At 45.2% G+C, this 25,000-nt stretch overlaps 1 protein-coding gene across 3 annotated transcripts in view; it reads right to left on the reverse strand.

Moving 5' to 3' along the window:
* LOC310870687 (stAR-related lipid transfer protein 13-like) overlaps positions 1-25,000 on the reverse strand; it is a 121,810-nt gene that overhangs the window by 30,931 nt on the left and 65,879 nt on the right. Inside the window, exon 1 of one of the 3 annotated variants that reach the window (XM_083781956.1) lies at positions 16,014-16,588. The exons of the other annotated variants lie outside the window; for them this stretch is intronic. Within the exon in view, the coding sequence (XP_083638082.1) occupies positions 16,014-16,476 (463 nt within the window). The 5' untranslated portion in view covers positions 16,477-16,588. Of the gene's footprint in view, positions 1-16,013; positions 16,589-25,000 lie in introns of those variants that run through there. 3 annotated transcript variants of the gene reach the window in all.

Here is a 25,000-nt window from a genome sequence, read left to right on the forward strand (position 1 = left end):
CAGACAGACAGACAGCACTTGGAATGTCCAGGTTATTAGTAACTAATTAGTTATTAGAGTGCTACCATATCCTCTTCAGTCCTGTCTCTGTGTCCTCCAGCTATAAAGCAGTCAGTGAGTTTCATCACATTTCGCCCAGGCTGTTCAACTGCTTGATTTCAGTTGGTCTATGGAAGCAGATAGACAACGTCAATTGATATTTTCAGCAAAAAGCTTTCCCCCACAATAACGAAAAATACTAGCATCAGTGCCGGTGTGCTACAGTAATGTTTTAGCCCCCCGGGCCCTTACGGCCACACGGCAAGCCACGCAGGGGCGTTTGTTTGGGCCGAAAATGTTTATTAGCGGCAAAATTACCCTAATAAAACAAAATGGAGCTCATAGCTGAAGTTCAGGAGCAGCCCCACACCTCCAACGCAGCTACCTCCACCCCCTATCAAGCCACCTCCAATCAGATCACCTCTGCCCATATATAAAAGCCCATCCAACCCACGGTTCTCCCTCTGTTCTCACTTTTGTCATCCCTCCCCCCACCCTAATTCTCATCCTACTCCCTCTCTAACCTCTCCTTTTTACAAGGCCCGGGAGCTATGGCAGATCCCCGAAGCCTCCCCACCTCAGCTTAAATTACCCGATGGCCAGATGACCCGTCGTGGGTCATCTTCGTTCTGTTCATCATTTGTTTCCTTCATCGTTTCATGCATTCTTCTTTTCGTTAATAAAATGTGTTAAACGTCATCATTTGGTGGTGTGGTCCTTGATAGTGAAATATACAATAAGTAAACACAAATCTCACTTGAATTGGATTACAATACTTTACATACTTTACAAAGCCCTGAGGCGACCTGCCTTTTCCTCCCAATGGGTTAGGGTGTTCATTTGGACGGGATTTACTACTCTGTGCCTATCGGGTTTCAACGGACTCACGGACGCCGCTGAGTCGGCCCAAGCGAACTTCGCAAGGTTCGACACCTGCTCGCTTGGTGGCGTCTCTCGTGGCTCAAGTTGGCGCGTGCCTCCGTCGCACGCGGTCTAGTAGGTCTAGCGCAGTGTTGGGCAGTAGCTAGCTACAAGTAGCGAAGCTACATAGCTTAACTACATTTATCAGTAGCTTGACGGTAGCTTCACTCCTTTTGAACCAAGTAGTGTTTTTTGTAGTGTAGCTATTTTTAGACCCAAGTAGTGACGTAGCTTTCAACAAAAGCTATACGTTACAAATTGACTGTTAAATAAAGTTTTGTGGGGAAAAAAATCCCTGGAAAAAAATCCATGATTGGTTGGTTTAGATAAGAAGAGTCTGACACAGTTATGTTGTTAAGCAGCAAGAGGATCCCACGCAGCAGCTGTCCTTTTATCTCTAGCACAACACAATGAATTACTCACCTAATGCTGCCTGCAGGTTCCATGTTTAATTCCAGCGTGTGTAACCTACATTATTGTCTAAGTGAAAGTTTTCATATTGTAAATTTGATCGCTAACGTGGTTTAGCGACTATAGTACTTTGACAGCTCATTCATCGTAGCTTGTTTACAAGTCAAACGGACTTCTTGTGCAGAAACTGCCCCATCAAAATAAGAGCCACTTGTATTGATTAGTCAACACTAGTTTTATTTCTAAGTCTACTACAGGACATTAACATCTCATTTAAGTGCCTGTCAGCATTCTCTCAATCTGAGTATCCCATCCTCAAATATTCGGTAAAACAGTGCCTATCGAGGCAACAGTCTGTCTTGAGAGACTAGCATTCTCTAGTCTAAATTATGTCTCTCAGCTGGTGTGCAAATGGCTAGGCTGTGGCAATAATAATAATTTAAAAGAAAATAACAAAAAATAACTAAAATCGTTCATTTTTTGGAACCATGAACTTTAGTTCAAAATGTTGAATTATGAACTGAATTAGTTCCTTTAAAAAAAAATAACTGTGAACTGAACTATAGTTAATAAAAAAATAACTTTCCCAACACTGAACACATGAATCAGGACTTGTTTCCTGTTTGTTTTTTAATAAACAATCAAACTCAGCATTTTTGCCTGCCTATTAGGCTATTTGTTAAGTTGATAAAAAATATTTTAAAAAAAAGTAGTGTCCATGTAGCTAGCTACTTTTGCCATGTAGCTTATAGTGTAGCTTGCTACAATTATCTGGGGATAGCTTCGTTGTAGTTGAGCTATATTTAATAGAGAGTAACTGGTAGTGTAGCTTACTACATTTTCCAAGTAGCTTGCCCATCACTGGTCTAGCGGTCTAGCGGAGCTCTCTAACATCACTCACTGGTCAAAGTATTGGGAGAAAGAGACAGTTTGCAGCCCTGAGGGACTCCGCTTAACCATATTGGGTTTTAAGTGGTTAATTGTGGCAAGACCTCCTGCTTCAATAGACATACTATAGGGTACATGCATTAGGAAGCACGTATGTATGTGTGTCTTTGTGTGTGTGTCTTTGTGTCTTTGTGTGTGTCTTTGTGTGTGTGTGTGTGTGTGTGTGTGTGTGTGTGTGTGTGTGTGTGTGTGTGTGTGTGTGTGTGTGTGTGCGCGCGTGCGTGCATGCGTGCGTGCGTGCGTGTGTGCGCATGTCCGACCTCCCGTCGCCAAAGGGACACAAGGCACCTATTCATCTGTGGTGAATTTAATCAAGAGATTAATTGGTATACACAAACACGGCATTAAGCTCACCTCGCAACTCACAACCACACAGACAGGAGGCGCTAATCCACCCAGCAGCCTCCCCAGCAGTCAGGCCTTTCTATGTTCCCTGCAGAGCAGCTTGTATGACAGCAGCCAGCAGGCCATCTCACACAATAGAAGGGAAGTGTGTGTGTGTGTGTGTGTGTGTGTGTGTGTGTGTGTGTGTGTGTGTGTGTGTGTGTGTGTGTGTGTGTGTGTGTGTGTGTGTGTGTGTGTGTGTGTGTGTGACGTGTGTGCGTGCGTGCGTGCGTGCGTGCGTGCGTGCGTGCGTGCGTGCGTGCGTGCGTGCGTGCGTGCGTGCGTGCGTGCGTGCACAATTACACACACTTGTAGATCGGCTATTTTGGGTGCTAGACACCGGCAGGCAATTAATTAAACCCAGCCTTGAATACTAAAATGTTATTTATAAATGACCATCCTAAAATGATGATGTCCTCACAAGTGTAGTGTTTGACTGTGTGTGTGTACATGAGTTAGGGTTTTTACTGTGTGTGTGTGCGTTTGCGTGCGTGCGCGTGCGTGCATGTATGTGTGTGTGTGTGTGTCAGTGTGTGTGTGTGTGTGTGTGTGTGTGTGATTGGTGCCACGCCATGTGGCGGTGCATGGGAATGTCGGGGGTTTGGGGGGGGGGTAATAATAAAGTAATCCATTACATAATGGGGGTGCCAGATTACATAACAATGGATTGCTGCTCTCAAAGTCCTTAGAAGTCTGTCCATGAAAAAGTATGTGTGCCCCGTCGTCGTCTCGCCCGCCCTCCCTCTCTCTCCATCTTTCATTTCCTCTGCTTTTATCACAGGCCAGGAGGAGACCAATAAACCTTGACTCTCTCTCTATCCCTCTCTCTCTCTCTCTCTCTCTCTCTCTCTCTCTCTCTCTCTCTCTCTATCTCTCTCTCTCTCTATCCCTCTCTCTCTCTCTCTCTCTCTCTCTCTATCCCTCTCACTCTCTCTCTATCCCTCTCTCTCTCTCTCTCTCTATCCCTCTCTCTCTCTCCCTCTCTCTCTCGCTCGCCGTCAGGCCTCTTATCTCACCAGTGGTGGAAAGTAACTAAGTACATTTACTTAAGTATGCTGTACTTGAGGTATTTGTACCTTTTCTTGAGTATTTCCAATTTCCAATAATACTTTTTTACTTCTACTCCACTACATCTCGGATCCAAATGTCATACTTTGTTTTTTACTCCACTACATTTATTTGAAAACTTTAGTTACTAGTTACTTTGTAGATGTTGATTATTAGGAAACATAAACATTTTGGATCTTTGTACATTTTATCCATTTGAAAGCTTGTGAAATGGGGCATTCTGCATAATGAGTCATTTCTAATGGTACATTTTGATACCAATACTTTAGTGCCTTTACTCAAGTAAATTTTGAATGACAAACTTTTACTTGTAACAGAGTATATTACATCGCAGTATTGATACTTTTACAGTAAGTACTTTTTCCACCACTGCCTCTCTCTGCTGTTGTGTCTGTCACACATATTGCGCCTCAAGGTCACATTAAAACAACGGCCAGGCTCTGCATCACATCATTTCCTGTCCTGGCCTGCAGGCTTTCTCACAGGCGCTCAACACCAGGAACTGGGAACAGGAAGGAACATTTCCTGGACTTTATTGACGTGGCAAATAATGGGAGTCGACCGGAGAAGAGCCCAGACTGATTTATTGAAACTCTTGTCATATACGGGTATGTGACGGTGTCGCGCGGCCAACAAATAAATAAATAATACTAATAGCCAAACCGATCAAAACTCAAAAGCACACAGCGAGTCGAGGATGCCATGCGTTGTGGCCTTGCAGTTTGGGCTATTTTTGGCAAGGGACGGAAATAACGACGATGAGTATAAATTAAGCATCGCTGTGGCAAGTTTTGATTTGATTTGATTTTTGATTTGATTTATTAGAAATGCAATAAAACTACAGGGTTACAGCAGTTTGAGGATAACAAAGTCCTTGGACTTATTTCCATTGCGGTCCTCTGTAATGTAATGTGTTTTTAACTAATTAACTGTTGCTTGCACAACAGTTAATAATAAATAAACAAATAAACAAATATACAGTAACACATACAGTACATACATCTTCAAAGACCTCCGATGGGTTGTCAGTTTGATACTGATTTCACACTAGCTATAGCACGTTATGCTAGACAGCTGGGACTGGAGGGCAGCGTTTCAAAAGTCCCGAGTTGGTGTCTTCGGCTAGTTTGCACTCTCACGTCGCAATGATCGCATATTTTAGTAAATTGTTAAAGAGCCTCATGGCCTCCAGTGGTCCCCTGGTATAGTCAAGGGCCCCTGGGTACCGTGGCTCCATGTGGCAGTGTGATCTGAGTGAGACACGCACACACACACACAGTACATTTTGAACGAGGGCAGTGAATTATCTTTGGCCCCTGACTGTGTTTTTTCCGTGCTGGGCCAGGTTCTGTGGGCGCTCTGAAATCGGTCCAGCGCATCACGGAAAGGGAGACTTCGCACACCCACAAAGCTGGGTTGAAAACGCAGAGGTAAAGTCAGTGACGTATCACGGCCACAAAGCACAGTCGCAAACGGCACTTCCGCATACGTCATGGTCTATGACTTGAACCGCGCACAAAGCTGTGCTCTTCTCAATTCTAGATGGGGTGATATTATGGAATGCCTCATCATTTGTAGTCGAGATGCAGCGTGCTCCATCAAAGTATAGTATCTAAAAGATCTATTCCATCACCAGATCAAATAAATCTATCAAATGACCTGTTCCCAGACCAAATGACCTGTTCCCAGACCAAATGATCAAATGACCTGTTCCAAGACCAAATGACCTGTTCCCAGACCAAATGACCTATTCCCAGACCTGTTCCCAGACCAAATGACCTGTTCCCAGACCAAATGACCTGTTCCCAGACCAAATGACCTGTTCCCAGACCAAATGACCTATTCCCAGACCTGTTCCCAGACCAAATGACCTGTTCCCAGACCTGTTCCCAGACCAAATGACCTGTTCCCAGACCAAATGACCTGTTCCCAGACCAAATGACCTGTTCCAAGACCAAATGACCTGTTCCCAGACCTGTTCCCAGACCAAATGACCTGTTCCAAGACCAAATGACCTGTTCCCAGACCAAATGACCTGTTCCCAGACCAAATTACCTATTCCCAGACCTGTTCCCAGACCAAATGACCTGTTCCCAGACCAAATTACCTATTCCCAGACCTGTTCCCAGACCAAATGACCTGTTCCCAGACCAAATGACCTGTTCCCAGACCTGTTCCCAGACCAAATGACCTGTTCCCAGACCAAATGACCTGTTCTCAGACCTGTTCCCAGACCTGTTCAAGTTGTTTGAGTTTCAAAGTTTCAAAAACACATTAAAGATGTTCCTGGTAATTTGGCAGTCCTTGATACGAGTCTGAGGTTGGAAAAAAGTCAGAGATCTAATGATTTATGGCAAAATTATTAAATGCAGGTAGACTAGACAGGGAGGAAGGTCAAAGGTATTAAATGCAGGTAGACTAGACAGGGAGACAGGTCAAAGGTATTAAATGCAGGTAGACTAGACAGGGAGGAAGGTCAAAGGTATTAAATGCAGGTAGACTAGACAGGTCAAAGGTATTAAATGCAGGTAGACTAGACAGGGAGGCATAATTAGAAACTAATTAGTCCGCGGACCCCCATTTGAAAAGATATGGCAGGGACCCCCATAAGAGAAGATTTTTACGGCTCTAGCTAAGTTTCTCAACCCGTTCAATGTCAAGGAAACACAGTTTGACATGCATTAGTCTATACGGACCCCCATTTAATGGCATTCCTATCTCTGAGACCCTCAATTTATATTGTAAAACCAATGTTAATTTAACTCTGAGTTACAGACCCATAAGGGTCCATTTGGTTCCAAACTATCAGTTAGCTGGTGACCTCCTGGAACTCCCTCAAGGACCCCTGGGTGTCCCCGGACCCCACTTTGGGAACCACTGGTGTGGAGTCTGTGGACCACCAACACGTTCTGGACCTCAGAGGTTTTGGTCTGAGCCATGGTGGGACAGTTTGCTCCTCCGAGAGCTCATTCTAAAAATAATTCTTCTAATTCAGTAAACAGATTTTTGAAAAATAAATTGTTCCAGGGACACCCGGAAAAATGTTCGCTTCACGCTATGAACTTGTATATCTGCTCATTTTGAAAAGCCAAAGTATAAAATATGGTTAAAGTGGTTAAAATGATTGTGCCGCTATAGTAACCGAGTTCTAAAATGACTCACAGATGCTTACCCGGATTGAATGGGTTGACCACATCAAGCCTGGCATCTTCATTCATCATTATAGGCAAAACAATGTTCAAAAACATGTGAGGAATTCAGTGTTGGGAAAAAGTACTTGAATGTGGTACTCAATACTGCAATCCAGTAAAACTTATAATTACAAGTCTACGATCTACAAGCTCACAATGCGTTGCATATAGTGATGCATTGTGAGCTTGTAGATCAGATCTGCTATTTTCAAATGGCTGAAATGCATATAGGGCTGAAGTGGTTAATTGCGACCGCATGCAGGTCGCATTTACTAAAACTGAAAACATGCATTTCCCGTTGGTTGGTTGGTCCGTCACCCCAGGCATGACCATGCCTCGTGTAATCACGTGATATCATCAGGGATGGTGATCCCTGATGACATCAATATTGGCCAGCAACTCTACATCTGACTTTAAACATCAAACCCTTAGATCTCCATATATGGAGCTGACCTGTTCTGACATTCCATATGTTGATCCTTCCCCATCCATCCTTCCTCTTCGATGTCTCCTTTTGACTGATACCTGTCCATTTAACTCTAGACGGGCCTGCCCCAAAGTTATTAGTGCAGCCGTGCCCGGCAGCCGGCAAAAACTAGTTCTCAACAGGCCCGAAGATTAAGGCCCGCCCTACCTGGGCCCTCATCAAACCCTGTACATTCAAGACACTGCCCCCGCTGCCACCCTTATATCTCCATATATGGAGCTGACCTGTTGGAAATACTCAAGTAAAGTACAAATACCTCAAAATTGTACTAAAAAACAAATACCAAAGTAACTCACGTGATGTTTTCGATCAGCTATTGTGTTGTTGTTGTTGTATGACAGAGTGGATAGGTTGATGAAACTGTGCTCACACAATCTACATGAAGAACTACACACACACACACACACACACACACACACACACACACACACACACACACACACACACACACACACACACACACATGTATACAGTACACATAGTAGCCTACACCCTCACATACTGTCATGTACATACCATACAGACTGACTGACTGACTGTCTCTCTCTCTCTCTCTCTCTCTCACACACACACAGAGAGAGAGAGAGAGAGAGAGAGAGAGGGAGAGAGAGAGGGAGAGAGAGAGGAGAGAGGAGAGAGAGAGAGAGAGAGAGAGAGAGAGAGAGAGAGAGAGAGAGAGAGAGAGAGAGAGAGAGAGAGAGAGAGAGAGAGTGTCTGCACCGCGGCCATATTCCCACACACGCTAAAGCACTTAGTCCAGCATCACCATGCATCTGGAGAGAGAGAGAGAGAGAGAGAGACAGAGACAGACAGAGAGGACAGACAGAAAGACAGACAGACAGACAGACAGACAGACAGACAGACAGACAGACAGACAGACAGACAGACAGACAGACAGACAGACAGACAGACAGACAGAGAGGTCAGTGAAAGAAGAAAAGTAGGTAAAATGTCAGGGAAGGAGAGATGGGGGAGAGGGGGTTGGGGGGGTAGTATATCTCCAGAACACAGGGCTCTAGGAGGAGGCTGGTATGTCTGTACTGTGTGGATGGATGATGTAAGGCCCTTGGGAGGAATGCACTGTAAAATAGAATCAGTGCTGGTATGAAGTCAGCGCGGGTTCAAGCAGAGAGCCGTCTGCGAGCGTTATTATGCCCAATTAATGCCGGTGTCTGCCGCCGCACCGCAAACAGCCCATCTGCAGGCTCAGGACGCGTCGCGAATGCGACGCCCCGGCAAGAATCGGCTGCTTTTATTGGACATTAAAGGTCAGGGGGCTGAATCTGAAGCCAATCGGGCCAATCTGCTTATCAGATGCCGAATTCCTTTTTGGAATCCCCTGATCAAATCTTTTTGGGGTAAATAGTCGGCGGATGTACACAGTGCAGGGACACAGAGTACCTGTGAGAAAATCTGTTCTTTTTTTACCCCTGTGACATTTTCAGCCTTTCAACAGCAACCGGGCTGAGTTCAATTACTTAATGATATAATAACATGTCGTTGATAATATATGTCACCTTTCAGGATCCAAATACTAAAACAGCTAATTTAGCTCAACACAGGTCGAGCTTGTACTGTAGACCTGCTACTTTTGATACTCTTTTTGATGTGATCACATAATTATGTGGACGACTGTAGCAGGATCTGGAGGTGAAAGAATTGAAAAGTTGTTGAGTTTAGGCTAATTATTTTAACCTGTCTCCGTGGACATGTCATCCTAGGTGAAAAATAAATAAATACGATACACATTGCACTGCAACAAATACTTGTTGCAGTGCAATGTGTTCTCAGCTTGTAGATATGCTATTATTTCATTAATGTATTCATGTATTCATTAAAGAATAACAATAATAGTCCAGGTTAGAGCTTATGAACCCTATCCTTAGAAGGTGGTGCTGCAGTGATGGAGGCCTAAATGGCATCAAAAAACTAATTATAAAGCTTCAAAATGCAAGCAGATTGAAGAGCAAGTTTATTTGGATAGATAGATACACTGCTTCCCAGCAGAGGGTGGTAAAGAGCCAGAGTTCTCTGCTGAGTTTTCCTGTATTGCGTGCGTGCGTGCGAGAGCTGCATTCACTTCACTATGCAGGGTTTTAGAGAGAGAGAGTGAGAGTGAGAGAGAGAGAGAGAGAGAGAGGAGAGAGAGAGAGGAGAGAGAGAGAGAGAGAGAGAGAGAGAGAGAGAGAGAGAGAGAGGAGATGAGTGAGAGAGAGAGAGATGAGAGAGAGAGAGAGAGGACACTAAACAAGGATGTGTATCACTCACTGGTCTCTATCAAAATTGGCCTGGAAAGACATGTGCAGTATCTTTCTATCAGGAGACCACAATAAAGGGAGGTAAATGTGAAGGAGGTATCCTGCACTGCAGTGGTTTTGTTCCCTAGTTCTGTAAAAAAGAAAAAGCACCAAGTGGGTGGTGGGAGGGGAGGGGGAGGGGAGGGGAGGGGAGGGGAGGGGAGGGATGTTTCTGTGACAACATGATAATCAGTTTATGTGCTGGATCACATTGGCATTCCACAGCTGTTGGGCCTCACATGGAGTCTGATGAGGACATTTAACCACATGAACCCATATCGCATACCCATACTGTAGGGCAGTAAAGGTTCCCAAAGTGGGGACCGGGGACCCACAGGAGTCCTTGAGGGAGTCCCAGGGGGTCCGCAGCTGCACTCTCAGAATTGATTTTACAATATAAATTGAGGGTCCCAGAGATAGAAATGCCATAAGTCCGTAGGCTAATGCTTGACTGCTCTTATGAGGGTCCATGGCATATATTTTCTAATGGGGGTCCGTGGGCTATTAGTGTAAATTTGGGGGTCCTGACATGAACAAGTTTGGGAACCACTGTTGTAGGGCTGCCCCCATTACAACATGACGTTGGCCATGAATTGTCATACAGATAAATGCGCTTAGCGATCTAATTGGGGAATACATTTCCGTTTGGTTTATAATCAAATAACTGAACATTACTGATCCAACAACAAACAAACGGAACTAGCAGATCTACACGCTACAACGTGTTATGAAGAGACGTACTGACGAGTATTGACAGCTTGTAGATCTACAATTTCTACAATTTTTGGAAAATGTATGAAAATGTACAAAGCCCTATGGGGAACTCCTCCGGTCAATGAAGTTCAGGGTTGGGTCACTGAGTTCTTCTAAAACGAATCAGCTGGAATATCAATCTGAGTGTGTAGGTGATGGAATGTTGTGTGTGTGCATGTGTGTGTGTGTGTGTGTGTGTGTGTGTGTGTGTGTGTGTGTGTGTGACGTTTATGTGAATCATAAACACTAAATCGCAGGTAGGAACTTGCTTCTCCATCTACATTCCTCCTCTACTGCTCTCCTTTTCTCCTTCCCTCCTCCTCCCTACTCTCCCCTTCCTCCTCCTCCCTTCTCTCCCTTCTCTCTCCTCCCTCCCTCCCTCTCTCTCACTCCCCCTCTCTCTCTCCCTCCTTCTCTCTCTCACTCCCCCTCTCTCTCTCTCCCTCCCTCTCTCTCACTCCCCCCCTCTCTCTCTCTGTCCTCTCTCTCTCTCACTCCCCCCCCCCTCTCTCTCTTTCTCTCTCTCTCTCTCTCTCTCTCTCTCTCTCTCTCTCTCTCTCTCTCACTCTCCTCTCTCTCCAGTGTGTCAGATGATGTGAGGTATGTCAGCAGTATGTTTCAGAAGCAGCAAGTCGTGACATCGCTCTGCATGTTCATCAGCGCACACGCACAACACAACCTGACACGCAACTACACACAACACAACCTGGTACACAACTACACACAATACGATACTACTACACACAAAACAACACAACACCAGACAACACACGCTACACTATACAAATAACACTACAACACACAACATTACAATTAATGTTGTCAAAAGTCCCTTGAAATGAGCGATGGTTCCTTATATTGGAATCGAATGTCCCACACTATTTTTGGAGTCAATCAGTGACACACGTCTTACAATTAAGGTCAAAACAGCTCATATTCATATGGTCTCTGTCGGTGGAAACCTCATACTGTATGTCCAAAACTGTGAAAGCATCAGATCGACAAGCTCAAAAGGCGCACTTCAAGCTTGTGGATCTGCTGCTTTTGATGCTTTTGACGCTTTTGACGCTGTAGTATGATGATCACGTAGTGCAATCATTTATTCAAAAATCACACGTGTGAAGCTGTGACGGGCGCTCTTATCATATACATCATCATATCATCTCATTCCGGCCAATCACAATTTGCGTCCTCACTTTTGTCTTCAATGTTTGTGTTTAACCAAACCCGGAAAGCTGGTCATAGGAGGGGCTATAGCGGCCCCTCAAAACCACAAAAAAAATAAATGAATGTGGAGATAATATGTTCTAGCCGACAGCAACGATATACTATAATACAGGTTGTTAACCAGCACCCACTTGACTCAGTAAACTGGACCTGAGTTCAATTGTGTCTGTACTTGGACCGCCTATTTGTGTGTCTACTCTACACAAAACCTCTTGCCAAATATAGCCACTCTACAAGCTTGTAGATCTTCTATTTTTTGCTAAAGTTCCCCCCCAGGCTACAGATGGACCTTGGAGTTCAAGTGGTTCATGTAATAGTGTGCGGTACCATTGAAAGTACCCTCACCCACTGCACTGCATCACAGCTTGGTATGGAAAATGTACTGCTTTGGAGCGGAAATCATTGCAGAGGGCTCGGCAACCTTTTTGAAAGTGCCATGAATTTCTTGTCATGATAGTCAGTATGCCATATTATCAACACTAGACCTGTACGTGCCCGTTGGCCACCGGCCTACTTGAGAGCCATGCAACTTGGGAACCTACTAATGCGTGTTGTCAACTTGTCATAGCACCCGTTTTAACTATCTGTCTGTGTCCCACATGGAGATCTCTGTATCTGTCTGTCTGCCTGTGTGTGAAGAGTGCAAACTGACTGTGAAAAGTGGAGTGGTTAAGTAATCAATTTGCAGGTGTGGGGTTGCCATGGCATCTGCCTGTGTGTGAAGATGGCAAACTGACTGACTGTGCCTGTGGTTAAGTAGCTAATCAATTGTCAGGTGTGGGGTTGCCATGGCAATCAATTGGCTGAGGCAGAGGCTGGAAATTGCACAGGTGAGGGGATTTAGGCTGATTAGGCCACTGGCAGAGCCTGACCAGAGCCTTTTGTGGCGTTTCGACCGACTCGAGTCCGGGCACTGCACTCCCTGCATGCGGGGGTGTGGAACGTGTGTCGAATATGAAGTCGGTGGGGCAAACGGTTCTCGAGTTATGTGCATTACAACCGTACACACAAGCAGACACGCACGCACAGACGCATTTATAGTAGGATTAGTATATAGATATTTTAGAATTTCAAAGTGTCCATGATGTCATGGACACTGGGCTCACTTACTTCCTGGACTACATCAAGGACTGTCTAAAGAGGACGAGACGCGAAGACCGTACGGGCGACGCCATGTTGCTCCATGGAAGGAAAGAAACATGCACAGTTGAGACCAGGAAGTTGTACATGCACAAACCCATGCACATGCACAAACGCCAGGAAAGTGTTTCTTGTCTCCAAAACATCATTAAAATAAGAACTGGTTGCAAAAGGGGTGAAGTGTCCAAGTGTACATATTTAGGTTGTCCATATGCATACTGTAGTTCTACACTAAATCTCTTTTCCAAAAATAGCCGCTCCATAAGCTCATTATCCTTTTAGCATTATTGTAGCTCTGAACTTTTTGCAAGTTATTCAATGCACGCACGCACGCACGCACACACGCACACACACACACACACACACACACACACACACACACACACACACACACACACACACACACACACACACACACACACACACACACACACACACACACACACACACACACACACACACACACACCAAGGTGTCCAGTCCAGTGCCTGTGCTGTGATGTTTCCATGACAACCAGGAAGTTCCACTGTCCACTCCCCACTGTAAACACTGGTCATGTGACAGGAAGTAGAGGAAGCTGATGGAATACATAGCTGAGGAGTGGACACACATACACATGCACGTGTACGCGCACACACACACACACACACACACACACACACACACACACACACACACACACACACACACACACACACACACACACACACACACACACACACACACACACACACACACACACACACAATTGCTTTTTCTTCAGCATTGTGACAGAAACTCAAACGTAGAGCTCGACCAAGGCTAGATGTTTGAGTCTGAAGCAAATCTGGAATTTTCTTAGACCAGCTCAAGCCCAAAAAAAATAAAATAATCTAAATGTATTCATTTCCAAACTTTTTTTAATAAATATTTTCTAAAATAGTAGATGTGTGATGTGATGTGAGCTTGTATATCTGCTGTTTTTGAATAGCTAATGTATAAATGGATAAAGTTGTTAAAATGTAACTGGGATCCCCTGGAACGCCCTCAAGGATCCCTGAGGGTCTAATTAAAAAGAAAAACAAGGAAAAAAAATGCATTTTCTAATCAATTTAAATAATTTCATTACACTTTCTATTGAGATCTTGAGAAAAAAAAAAAAATAATAATAATGAATGACTAAACTTCTTCCAAAAATAGCAGATATACAAGCTCACAATGCGTGAGATTATTTATTTGTTTTATTTTTGAAAACCGTAATAAATATCTGCCTATAATTATCCCAAATAGGGACAACAGGTTGAAAGTGGTAAGAAATCAGCTGCATAATTTCCGAGTCAAGTAATGGCCCAATATATTGTTCTGACCGATATATCACTCTCAAACATCAACTCCAAGTCCAGTTGAGGAAAAGCAGCAGGACATGTTGGGGAGTTTTGGAACCCTGTTCCTGTCCCTTTCTTCTAGCCAAAAACCAAAAACCTCCTATGTCCAAAACTGTTACTTTTCAGGATTTAAATTCAAAAAGAGAAAAAGTTGCAGATCTACAAAACTTGCTACTTTTGATGCTTTTGTGTGACGCTGTATACTATGATCAAGTAAGGAATTAATTTATGCATGGGAAAAATACATAAAAAAATATGGAGATCAGAGCTTTCTGACCGACAGCAACTATTGCTAAAGAGCATGAATGGATGGAGGGAGATGTCTCTCTCCCACATGAAGTACTGAGGTCCGAAAGCTATTTATCTTGAGCGTTTGCCCTGTGCAAATACAGCCAACCCAACGCACCCCTCCTCACATGTGACTGTGCAAACACGGTGGAAATAATTAATGGATCTAAAAATTCCATTCATTTGCATTCCATTTCTCTGAGTTAGAAGATCTACTGGATATATATATACACACACACACACAGTATAATTACTTTATATCCATTTCTAGAGACGAGTAAGCCTGTCAGCGCTACTGTACGTCCTCCCGGTGGGGGCTCCTCACTGGCAGGGGAGCCAGTAGGATACAACTGTACGTCCTCCCGGTGGGGGCTCCTCACTGGCAGGGGAGCCAGTAGGATACAACTGTACGTCCTCCCGGTGGGGGCTCCTCACTGGTAGGGGAGCCAGTAGGATACAACTGTACGTCCTCCCGGTGGGGGCTCCTCACTGGCAGGGGAGCCAGTAGGATACAACTGTACGTCCTCCCGGTGGGGGCTCCTCACTGGTAGGGGAGCCAGTAGGATACAACTGTACGTCCTCCCGGTGGGGGCTCCTCACTGGTAGGGGAGCCAGTAGGATACAACTGTACGTCCTCCCGGTGGGGGCTCCTCACTGGCAGCGGAGCCAGTAGGGTACAATAGCAGTGGCACTGGCAATACAGAAATGTGTGGGGAGAAATGATTTGGAATAACGACTAATGTCGGAGAGAAAAAAAAAGTAAAAAATAATTGGATATTGGCTACAGTTCTTACCACTGAGCTAATAGTCTGCCTGCTTGATCAGGGGATAAATTGAATGCTGACCATCCATCCAGTCACAATTCATAGTCAGATCCTGTGTCTATAGGTGAGACTCGATCTAAATGTTTCAACAGAAGAGCACGGAGATAAAACAACCACCCAAATTGTATAATATGAGTTATATTAGCAAAATCTACGATACGAAATGGACAAAATGTAGTTGTATTAATAAAAAAAGGTTTTAATATTAATTCAACTTTTACACTAAACTAAATGAGACACAGGAGTGACAGGACACACACATACTAAAACAGCAACGCAAACCTCTCGAACAGGTCCGATAACGACACAAAACCAGACAAATTATGACCGCTTCTCAGCCCTCCGCACCACAACCACCTGTGGTGGTAGTGGTGGTGGGGCGGGGGGGTTAACAGGTTAGATCCCCCCAGCACACCCCAGCACAGCACAGCACAGCACACCCCAGCACAGCACAGCACAGCACAGCACAGCACAGCACAGCACAGCACAGCACAGCAGCCACGTGTCCCGCCGAGATGAGACCAAATGAGGCAAAGGTCCTTATCTGATCCCCTCCCACCGCCGCTCCCCTTCCCTTCCCCTCCCTTTCCGATGACAGCTTTCCTTCCCTTTCCGACGACAGCTTCCACTCAGAACCGATTGAGCGCGTAATGGAGAACAATAAATCTGACCTCTCTGCAGCTTGTTGAGCAGCACCTGTCGGCCGATGAGGCGCGACAGCCGCAGTGCTGAGCGCCTCCGCGGCGTGTCGCCCAGCCTCAGGTAGTGGTCCTGTCCGTCGGGGGTCATGACCTCCAGGCAGGCGCCCTCGCTCGCCGCTGCGCCGTCGCACTCCGAGTCGTCGCTGCCGGTTTGCGCTGCGACCCCGGGGGTCTCCGCCGCCGCCCCCTCGCCGCCGCTCCACCAGTCACCGGCCACCGTGCGGCCAGTGACACGCCCCCCGGCGGCACAGTCCGCCGCCCTCGCGGCAGGGCGGTTCCTCCGAGCATTGTCCGGACCGCAGGCCTCCGGCGCTGCCGTCACGTCCGGTGGCTCTTCCTCCTCGCCCCCCGCTGTGTTTACGACGCCAGCGGACGGACCAACAATGTCTCCGCTTCCTGTAGTGTCGACCTCGCGGCCGTCCACCGCCTCCATCTTGGCTCTTTTTGGAATCGGTTTCCGTCTCGGTCTGTGCTGCTTGTTGTGTGTGCGCGACTACTCCACCACGCTGCTCTACTCTCTCTCTCTCTCTCTCTCTCTCTTTCCTCACAGCCTCTTATGAGTTGTTGGTGCTCGCTCGCCCTCCCTCAGCATTCCTGCTCTCTCGACAACATGCCCTCACTGGAAGCCAAAAGAGTCTCTCCACCCTCAGCCCTTCCTCTTCTCCTCCTCTCTCTCCTCTCTGGTGCCGTATAGTCAAAACGTGCGCTCTCCAGGCTGACACAATACACGCACGCTCGCGCGCACACACTCACGTACACGCACACACACACACACACACACACACACACACACACACACACACACACACACACACACACACACACACACACACACACACGACAGTACCTGACACTCACCAAAGTGACGTCATTGCACATGCCCGACACACACACACACACACACACACAAACACATAAACATGCGCTCTTTTCATCTGAGACTCACAAACTTTGACTTCCACCACAACAGCATTTCCTTTGGTCACATGACCCTGCAGTCTGGCCAATCAATGGCAAGATATCGGTGGGAACATTGGCCCGGGTGCTTGAACTTCCATAAAGGTCACTCATAACTACTACAGCAAGCGTCAGGCTTGTGCGTGCGTGTGCACATTTACATGTGGGCAGAAATACTCATGTGACATGACCGTGTGTATTTGATTGTACATTAATCTGTGTACTGTATGTGTGTGCGAGTGCATGTTTGTTAGCGTGTGGGAGGGTCCACACACACACACACACATTGTGCAGGGAGGCACGCACACATGCACGCACACACACACGCACACACACTGATGAGCATGTGTTTGTGCGTTGTGCGTTTCGTGCGCGTCATGTCGTGTGGGATGGTGGGAGATGCAATCAGAGCTTGTGGAAAAGAAGGCCACAGACAGACGCCGTGGCGAGTGGGAAACAGTGCAGAACAATAGGAGCCATGTGGGCGTGTGAGCGTGAGCGTGCACGTTGGAATGTATGGAGGAGATGCATGCTTCTTTTGTTAGCGACAGCCAGTACGGTAGCATAGTGGTCACGGGCAGCACGTGCACACGTTGTACACAATACAACCATTACCATGCTTCAAAATATAAACATGTATGCATTGTTTATGTAAGTCTGAGCGTGTACACATGTATCTGAACGCACACGTCCTAAAGGCCTATTCATACTACAGTTTTAGGTGATAAGGTGACCACCGCTATCACCGAGAACTACTACATGACGTCGCTGAGCTGCGGTGAAGAGAGAACCACCGCTCTCCCCATAGCCCTGCTCTCTGTTTTCCCTATAGACACCGAAACGGTGGTCACCGAGACTGGCTCTGGGCAATCATGTGATTGGTCTAGAAGTTGGGTTGGCGGCCACTTGGTTTTGCAAGCTTCCCGACGTAAAAACCAACAACAAACTTGTGAAACAGAGCAGCGGGAGAACAAGACAACACAGCAATTAAATAATAGAAACAGCGACAGAAAGAGAGAAAGACTGTATAGAATAGGAAAGCAACCGAAAAGGACGAGAGAGGAATGGAATAGAGGCAGATAGGCAGTAGAGAGAAAGCAGAGGGAAAACAATGGACGAACTTGAGGAATTGTTGCAGGCCATGGAGGTTAGGAGAGAATATGAGCACGGTGATGAAACCGCCATCAAAACCACCGTTTTGGTGAAGAGGTGACCAACGAAAAGGTGGCCCTCTCTTCACCTAAAACTGAATAGGCCTTTACGGGTCCATTTGATTACATGCGTACACACCCTCAGAGTTACAAATGAATCAATTAAAGCTGAGATATCATTGCTGTCGGGCAGAAACCTTGTATCTCCATATTGAAACTTTTCCTGAAATGAATGCCCTATACTTTGTCATACTACAGTCAGCTATAGCGGCACACAAACGTAATAGCAAATGGCAAAGAATAGCCAATCTACAAGCTCAAAATGCATCGGGTTGTGACAAATTTCAGCTTGTAGATGGGCATTTTTTTTTAAAGTAACAGTTTTGGACTTTAAGTTTTGGGTTTCCACCCGACAGAGACGATATGGAATGTAGCAAGAAAGAGAGAAGGGGGGGGGGGGCATACTTTGGCCTAGTTTGACTTAGGTTTGAAGATGGGGGGGGGGGGTCATCTTAACTCATTTTAAAGAGAGGGAGAGGGGGTGCATGTGAAAAGTAGGTCATACTGGAGTCAATCTTAGGTCAGCAGCTATACATTATGCCCGTGCACACACAAACACACGCTCACACTCACATGCGCACGCAAACACACACACGCGCACGCATGCACAGAGCCACACACACAGAGCACATAAGCTCACAGGAGAAAGGCATTAAGAGTGCAGTGTACTGGGAGTTCACCAGACAACTGTGTGTGTGTGCACGCACGTGCACACGCACGCGCACACGCACGCGCACACGCACACACACACACACACACACACACACACACACACACACACACACACACACACACACACACACACACACACACACACACAGTAATACCACAGCGGTGTGTGTTTAGTACCTGTGTGCAGCACAAAGTATAGCTCTATAGGGCTTCAGCCCAGAATATTCACTGTATGCTGTGAAATAGTTGCTATACTAAACCCAGAGCACAGTCATTTGATCATAGTTGCTATACTAAACCCAGAGCACAGCCATTTGATCATAGTTGCTATACCCACTACCCAGAGCACAGTCATTTGATCATAGTTGCTATACCCACTACCCAGAGCACTGCAGTAATTTGATCATAGTTGCTATACCCACTACCCAGAGCACAGTCATTTGATCATATTTGCTATACTAAACCCAGAGCACAGTCATTTGATCATAGTTGCTATACTATACCCAGAGCACAGTCATTTGATCATAGTTGCTATACTATACCCAGAGCACAGTCATTTGATCATAGTTGCTATACTATACCCAGAGCACAGTCATTTGATCATAGTTGCTATACTAAACCCAGAGCACAGTCATTTGATCATAGTTGCTATACTATACCCAGAGCACAGTCATTTGATCATAGTTGCTATACTATACCCAGAGCACAGTCATTTGATCATAGTTGCTATACTAAACCCAGAGCACAGTCATTTGATCATAGTTGCTATACTAAACCCAGAGCACAGTCATTTGATCATAGTTGCTATACTAAACCCAGAGCACAGTCATTTGATCATAGTTGCTATACTATACCCAGAGCACAGTCATTTGATCATAGTTGCTATACTATACCCAGAGCACAGTCATTTGATCATAGTTGCTGTCGGAGCAGAAAACTCTTATGTCCATATTCTATTATTTATTTATTCATAAATACCACTTGATCACGCTACAGATTCACACAAAAGCATCGAAAGTAGCAGATCTACAAGCTCGAAACGTGAGCTTGTTTTGAATTTGAATCCTGAAAAGTAACAGTTTTGGACATGTGGGGTTTCCACCATCAAACATTCTCAAGGAAACCACAAATTGATATTCACAAGCGTTCCTTTTTGGTGTGTGCCAATAAAGAAATGGAAATTTGAGTATATTGTCCGTCATTTATTACATTTTTGGAATTTTTTTAATTCCTATTTTTTTATGTATACTGGATTTGGGTTTAGCACTCCACTGAAAACCATTGCTGATGCGCAACCTCTTTTTCTCATTTTGATATTCACCCCCATTTGTAAAAGATTCTTCTGTGCCAATTGGAGCCCCATAAGAGAAGATTGTGTTAAAAGAAGATTTAAAAGAAGAAAATGTGTAAAATAAATAATACGTTGCATCGTGGCACATTGTGAGCTTGTAGATCTTCCATTTTCAAATATCCGTAGTATAAAATAGTTAATAATAACAATACCTGAAATTTATATAGGGTTTATCTTTTTTTTTTTTTAATTTAATTTATTTTTTATCCTATGATTTTACAACCCATTTTTCCTGGGTGCTACACTTCCTCTGCCAACCTGGGAGGGCAGCGGACTGACCTCATGCTTCCTGTATGTATGTATGTATGTCGGGGTATGTATGTCGGTGTCCTCCAACAGCCAATAAGGGACCACCATTCTTGGTGACGTAACTAAGGTACATTTCAAGGTTGGTATAACGCCAATAACGGGTCTAAAGGATTTAGAATAGCTCTAGGACTCAGAGCAGCAGTCTTACCCAGACAGACAGCAGAGAGCTCTAGGACTCAGAGCAGCAGTCTTACCCAGACAGACAGCAGAGAGATCTAGGACTCAGAGCAGCAGTCGTACCCAGACAGACAGCAGAGAGCTCTAGGACTCAGAGCAGCAGTCGTACCCAGACAGCAGCAGAGAGCTTTAGGACTCAGAGCAGCAGTCGTACCCAGACAGACAGCAGAGAGATCTAGGACTCAGAGCAGCAGTCGTACCCAGACAGCAGCAGAGAGCTTTAGGACTCAGAGCAGCAGTCGTCCGTCCGTCCGTCCGTCCGTCTGTCTGTCTGTCTATCTGTGTGTAGTAGGCCCCCTGAACGGAAATAGCCTCCAGTCAGCTGCTACAAGGTACGGTATGAGACTGCACTGCAGTCTGAAAGAGCAGCATGTATTGTCTCTCTGTCTCTTTTCCTGTCCGCACCTATCCTCCCACCCCTCCTCTCCCTCCTCACATTTTATTACAGTGAGGTCTAAACCAGTGCTTCTCAAACTCTTGAGGCCCAGGTCACGCCTGTATAAACAACTGTTTTCACCCACGCCACCCCTGAATTACATTGTTAATGTACAGAACCTTATACGTTTATGTCACATAAACGTAATTGTGTATATATTAACTCGTAAGTTACAGTATGTATAAGTCACAAGGAAAATTTGAGAGAATATTGACAGCCCCCCAAAACATCCCCATGTATCTACTAACTAAATCTGTGAAAACACCAAAATACAGTGACAGGGCAGAAGACATTTGAAAACTTGAAATGGGACATTCTGTATGATAATGATAATTTTTGGTACTTTACATGTAAGTACATTTTGATGGCAATACATTTGTACTCAAGTATACAACTAAGTAAGTAAGTCAGAGAGGCTTATTGTCGGTATATCAGCCAGGGTGCGGGAGTCTATCCCCGTTTCAATGCGCTGCCTAGACCTCTGGGAGATGGATTGCTCAGGTGGAGCGCAACCATCAGCTCCCAGTACTTACCGCACAGCATCAAGCAATGCTACTCATACGCTGAGTTGGCGGTGCCCGGGATCGAACACATGACCTTGCGGTCGAAATGCGATTGCATGCTCTACCGACTGAGCTCCCCGGACACAAGTATACAACTACGTATTTCTATATTGCAGTATTGACACTTTGAGTGCTTTTTCCACCTCTGATAAATATAGAGCTGCGCGTCGAGCCCAGGAGGAGCAAAGCCAAAGGCTTTTTCGCTGACTTAATTATGTCGGGCATGGCAGATAGCAACCAGATAGGCCCGCTATAAATACACCAGGTGTGTGTAAAATGCATTGGCAATTTGGCACAGGAAACGGTTCGTAGTATAGCACAGGGCGTCGGTAAGGTACAATATATCCATAACTCCATGTCTCACTTACAGCTCAGCTCAGCCCGGGCAGAGCACACACCAGCTGGGTGTAAGTGGACCTGAGGGTATAATGGGTGAAGACAGCATGTTATGAGGAACATCTTTCACGTGTGTGTGTGTGTGTGTGTGTGTGTGTGTGTGTGTGTGTGTGTGTGTGTGTGTGTGTGTGTGTGTGTGTGTGTGTGTGTGTGTGCGTGCGTGTGTGCGTGTGTGTGTGTGTGTGTCTCTCTCTCCACAGTGTCCCCCCCCCTCCCATATCTGACATATACTGTACACAGACTGATGTGTCAGAAAGGCCATAAACATAATGACTGCCTCATGTGGTATAGGAGGTTCAAGAACATCGGGGCAACAAGCACCGGCGGCCTGACATACAGTATACTGACCCCAAAACCAACGATGATGAATAGCACTTTAGAATAATACTGTATCTATATAGCACATTGAATGCATCAGCACTTTGTACTGCAATGTTCTTTGCTCTCTATCTGTTCTTTTAAATGCCATTGCCCTTTTTTTCTCTTCTTTTTTTAAGAAATCGGTAGTAAATCAATAGTAATTGAGGCAAAAACTTGAAATAATAGTGATATTGATTTCAAGTCACATGGTGGCCCAGCCCTACCCTGTTGTGTTGTTACACTGAAATTGTTGACCAACCAAATGATGTGACTCCAGTGGTGCGGTAGAGAGGATAGAACAAGGAACAATACCTCTGACCACAGGACTTCCTACAATCGCACAACTCAATGACGGTGATTGAGACCACTCGTCTCCATTACAGTTCAAACTTTTGTTTTCTCCTCCGTCCATGGCAGCCAGCTGTTGGATTTGAAAAGACAGAGATGACCATCCATGGCAGTCAAATACGCTGCCCCAGGCTGACAGCTCCCCTGGAAAGCATGGTATTCATTCACAATGTACAGTGACCTTGACACTTGAGCCCACGTTTTGTATCCAGTAATTTGCAAACACGTGGCTTTTATTTTATTTTTAAAATAGGATAAAGCAGTACTGTCTGCTAATGTCTTGGCATTTACGGGTTGCATTTATAACGTCACACATCTGCTCTGTTTAGGGGAATGGGGATGTTACATTTTATGTTTATTTTGTGTTATTTTCTATGTGTGCTACTGTTTTGGCCAGGACTCCCTTTAATCTCAATTGCACTATTCCTGGTAGAAAAAAAGTTAAACTAAAAATGCATACGTACATATACTACATGAATACATGCTTGCACCTTTTCCATATGCACTGTAGACACGCAAATTCCAGCAAAGTAAACCGAGACATGCAGCATAGAGCTCTGCTCCAACAGTGCGCTAATGTGAAACTGTATAGCAGGACATAAATTATACTGTACATACAGTTAGGCGGAAACCTCACATGTCCGAAAAAAAAAAACCCTTCAGGAAAAAAATAGCAAAAGTAGCAGATCAACAAGCTGCAGATTTTTTGCGACACAGTAGTAAGATCAAGTGGGGCATTAATTTACGAGAAAAGATAATACATTAAAATATGGAGATAAGAGCTAGTTTCTGCCAGACAGGTGAGACAGCAAACATTATATATAGCCTAATAATGACGACAGCCGCAGGCAGCAGGTAAGTCTGCGCTGCTTGTCATCAGAAATGGGACGCCACACTTCACATGGTGCTGCAGCTTCAGACGACTTCATGTAAAACACCTATTTCCTCCGTTTCCGTCTGTCATTGCCGTCATTTATCCCATTCTGACCTGAGATCAGATTCATACGAGGTTTCCACTGGACACACACTGGTCTGATTAACCCATTCTGACCTGAGATCAGATTCTAAAATTGTCAGTCATTCTTTGATTAAAAAATAAATTGCAGACCTACAAGCTCGTAGCGCGCCACTCAATAGCTAAAGCATGACATGATGACATGAACACCAAAATGGGTTCCCGGTCAGAATGGGTTAAACACCTATTTCCTCCGTTTCCGTCTGTCATTGCCGTTATTTATATACTGTATGTATGTGATGACTCAGCCTATACGACACGTACGCTACAGTTTCATAGTAGGGGTGGGACGATATGGGTACCTCACGATAGGATGTATATCGCGATATTAGGCCCTCGATACCGATACTATCACGATATTCGATATATCAATATATCTACAAAATACTTGGAACTGGAAAAACGCTATTTTCGTGCTAGGACACAGGGAGGGACACACACATAGCTGTCTATAGTGTTGCACCACTCAAACACTAAATTAATACTCAATAAACTCCTCCTTTGCCTCATACAATCATCATAATACCTCACAAACACCACCAACTGACCATTATCACTGTCACATATCGATATTTTTATAATCGATATCGATTACTTATCGCAGGAGGACGTATCGATATATATATCGCAATATCGATATTTCAGCACACCCCTATTTCATAGTACAGTACAGCATCACATGTGAACATTAATAGTATCAGATCTGCAAGCTCGAATCGCGGTGCGAAGCGGCATCTGCTGCTGCTTTTGCTATTTATTTGTTTTATTTGAATCATGTTAGGACACAATGAGGACAGACACGGTGTGATAGTGGGCTGCTGCATCGTGCACTGTGCAAACAAGCTCTCTCTCCACTACAACCGCTGCATCAGCAGGCACTGTGTGGGAAAGTCCTGAACATGAAGGACGGACGTGATGGATGTGGTTGTCACGATGGTTGGGTGTTTCCATTCACTATAACGCAGCCCACAGAGCAGGCTCTTCTGGGTGGATGTGAGAGTGGAGAGTGAGGCAGACGACCGCGCAGACCTAAAGTGTGCTTGACGCACACTGACGTCTGCTGGCTGAGCAGAGGGACGTGTTGGCGCTATTCAGAGATTTAAAAGATTCTCTGAAGCAGTCCAACTGCACGCAGGATCGGAAACATCTGGATGAGAAACAG

Source organism: Protomyctophum parallelum, assembly GCF_964188405.1.
Source record: "Protomyctophum parallelum genome assembly, chromosome: 1".
Taxonomy (NCBI): Eukaryota; Metazoa; Chordata; class Actinopteri; order Myctophiformes; family Myctophidae; genus Protomyctophum; species Protomyctophum parallelum.